This window comes from Sinocyclocheilus anshuiensis, unplaced genomic scaffold (genome assembly GCF_001515605.1).
Source record: "Sinocyclocheilus anshuiensis isolate Anshui unplaced genomic scaffold, SAMN03320099.WGS_v1.1 scaffold62, whole genome shotgun sequence".
In the NCBI taxonomy this organism is placed as follows: Eukaryota; Metazoa; Chordata; class Actinopteri; order Cypriniformes; family Cyprinidae; genus Sinocyclocheilus; species Sinocyclocheilus anshuiensis.
This window is the reverse complement of record NW_015544180.1, coordinates 973463-976922: the sequence shown is the minus strand read 5'-3', so window position 1 is coordinate 976922 and position 3460 is coordinate 973463. Positions and strand designations below refer to the sequence as shown.

At 36.5% G+C, this 3460-nt stretch overlaps 1 protein-coding gene across 2 annotated transcripts in view; it reads left to right on the top strand.

Annotated features, from left to right (window-relative positions):
* LOC107696360 (RNA binding protein fox-1 homolog 3-like) overlaps window positions 1-3460 on the top strand; it is a 78542-nt gene that overhangs the window by 30662 nt on the left and 44420 nt on the right. For both annotated transcript variants that reach the window (XM_016496658.1, XM_016496657.1), the window contains exon 2: window positions 2017-2259. In XM_016496658.1, the coding sequence (XP_016352144.1) occupies window positions 2017-2259 (243 nt within the window). The remainder of the gene's footprint in view (window positions 1-2016; window positions 2260-3460) is intronic.

The following is a 3460-nucleotide window of genomic DNA, read 5'->3' as shown; positions in this document are numbered from 1 at the left end:
TATATATATATATATATATGTATGTATAGTCTCTTCATCAGATGACAGACTCACACAGCTTATATACTATTATATATTTTGAATTCAGTTTTATTTGAATATTTTCTGATGGTGATTTTATAATAGAACAGCTCACACACATGCAGATAAACTGATCTAAATGAGATTGAGGAAGACATAAAACACACACAAAGAAAGAGAGAGAGAGAGAGAGAAAGAGAGAGAGAGTGTGAGAGTGGCTGTGGCATCAATTATGGGATGTATGTGGTCACCAGCGCTCCATCCAATTGAAGACATTTAATTGGAGGCAGGCGCTGAAGTGTGTCGTGTCTCAGTCTCTCAGCGGTCAGTAATGAGGCCAGCTGTGGGAGGTTTTGTCAGTTTGCATCATATTGTTTTACTTCTTAACTTGGTCTCATTAGAGCTTGTGAGTGCTGAATATCGTGTGTGTCTGTGTGCAGGACACACACACACACACACACCATTATTATTATGTAACATCAATCTAAAGTTTCAGTGTAGAGAGAGATTTGCTTGAGAACATCTTCATTTGCCCTAAGAATTAAATGACAGACTTGGAATTTTCTGATCATGTACTGTGAGGTTCCTTTGTCTAATACTTTACACCGGTCCATTTTTAACCCTTTTTAATTATATGCATAATATTTGAAAAACCCAATAAATTAATTAAATATCTTAACTTTGCAGATTTAAGACTGGTTAGAGGTTAATTTGACTTATTAGTTAAATATCTACAGTGATTTTGTTTTGTTTGGAAAAAAAAAAAAAAGAATAAAAATGACAAACTCAAAACAAAATGACTAAAATTTTAACAAAAATAAAAACTACATTACAATACGGTCACATTAGTTAACACTAGTTAATTAAAATTGACTAACAATGAGCAATTAATTTGTTGCAGTATCTATTCATCTTTATCTAATAAATAGTTATAAATACCAATAAATACAACTGTGCACTGCAGTTAGTTCATGAACTAAAACTAAAATTAAAAATAAAACCATAAAAAAGCATTTTTATTACTTGAAATAAAATAAATGTTAACTGAACCTTCTTTTCAGAAATTTGAAACCATCTTAAGTTTTGTCTTAGAAAAAAACAGTAGTTTTTAAATGTTTTTTTTGTTTTTTTCAGGAAAACAAAATAACTAAGACATAAAGAAGAGTTTAAATCTTGTGAGTGTTTGTTGTTGTCGGATCCAGACAGATTCTCTCAAGCTCTCAGGAACGATCTTTCTTCTATCAGAGATAATTACTCTTAATAACCGTCCCATTAACAAGATGAGGATCATGCATCTTTAACGCATTCATATCCTTCATATCTTCATCTCCGAGTGCCTGAGGGAAAGCGAGCGCGAGTTCACTTCATCCTCCATATGAACCAGACCAAACACTCTTCTGAGCAGAGATCGCTTCACAGCCGAGAGATATATGTGACCCTGGAGCACAAAACCAGTCTTAAGTCGCTGGGGTATATTTGTAGCAATAGCCAAAAATACATTGTATGGGTCAAAATTATCGATTTTTCTTTTATGCCAAAAATCATTAGGATATTAAGTAAAGATCATGTTCCATGAATATATTTTGTACATTTCCTACCGTAAATATATCAAAACTTCATTTTTGATTAGTAATATGCATTGCTAAGAACTTCATTTGGACAACTTTAAAGACGATTTTCTCAATATTTAGATTTTTTTGCACCCTCAGATTCCAGATTTTCAAATAGTTGTATCTTGGCCAAATATTGTCTGATCCTAATAAACCATACAAGCTTATTTATTCAGCTTTCAGGTGGTATAGAAATCTCAATTTCAAAAAAATTGACACTTAAGACTGGTTTTGTGGTCGAGGGTCACGTATAATCTAATTAGAAGTACATCATTTTTGGAATCTGATTACGTATGCTACATTACTTGTAATCAGACACCCAGCACTGCATATGGCTCTATATGTGTGAAGGCCGCAGAGGTTTAATGTATGCTTTCATTTGCAGGGTAATCAGGAGGCCAGCAATCCGGCGGACGCGATGGCCCAGACTTACACCCCGCAGTTCGCTCATCCCCCGCAGAACGGCATCCCCGCCGATTTCACCGCGATTCCCATGCAAGACTACACAGGACAGAACCGCGTCCCGGATCACAGCCTGACGCTCTACACGCCGGCACAGACTCACAGCGATCTGATCAACGCCGACAGCAACACGCCAGCCATCAGCAGCAGCAGCAACACAGCACCGGTGCGTCAAACACGCTTGCCAAGATACACATCATATAAAGCAGTTCAGCTAGAGTCAAGCTACTCTTTGGACTACAAAAAGGGTTCTTCCTCATTATTTTTGTCTTGTTTTCCAGTACAAATAGCTAATTATAAAACAGAGAGTTCTGGTCCTTGATTCTGATTGGTTGAGCCGCATTTGAAGCTGTTGTAAATTACACTACAAACAACCACTTTGTTGGAACCACAACTGTTTCTGAGGAACTACATTGTTTGGTGTAAGAATAATGTTTTTATTTAAATCATTACACTTTATTTGCTCTGTTTTATTTTGTGAAACCTTACTACGTATATGGAATAACCGTTTTATTAAAGCAATAAGCCGCTTCGCGTCGTGCCTAACAACGCCCCACAACGCTGTTATAAATTCACTGTAAACCATGGCTTCTTGGGGCTTATTGCTTTAACGTTCTTAAATCAAGATACAGTCACTTGAGAAGCAAAATTACTTGAGTCAATTGATCACACACACACAGTGGGTTTAGAAAAGAATCACCCCCCTTTAAAATAATCACATTTTGTTGCTTTGTAGGCTGAAATGAAGACGGACACCGTTTTTGTTTTATCCAGCTGAATTTACTCAGTGCAACTTATAACATCCAAGTGAAAGATATAACACCAATATGTCAGAAACAAATAAATAAATAAATAGAACACAGAATCACTGAGTTGGAAAAAGGATCACCCCCATGTGTCAGTATTTTATTGAAGCATATTTTGCTTTAATTACAGTCTTTAGTCTGTTGGGATTTGTCTCTACTAACTCTGCACATCTAGACTTTGCAATATTTGCCCGCAGTTTTCTTTACAGAACTGCTCAAGTTCAGTTCAATTTGATGGTGAGTGTTTGTGGACTGCAGTCTTCAAGTCATTCCACAGATTTTCAGTGGGGTTTAAGTTTGGGCTCTGATTAGGCCATGCGAGGACATTCACCTTTTTCTCCTTCAACCACTGTGATCAGTTTTGCTGTGTGCTTTACGTGCATTTATGATTTTTAACATTACCCCATGCTATGATGAAGTCTGCATTGGTTCTTTAAATGTAGTACAACACTGACATCTGCAGGAGATGTGTTGCCTGCAGCTAATTCAGGACACTTTTATGGAAATGTTACTCTAAAGTGAGAAACCCATCTGTCACATTTGACCTTTTCCTGGAGATCG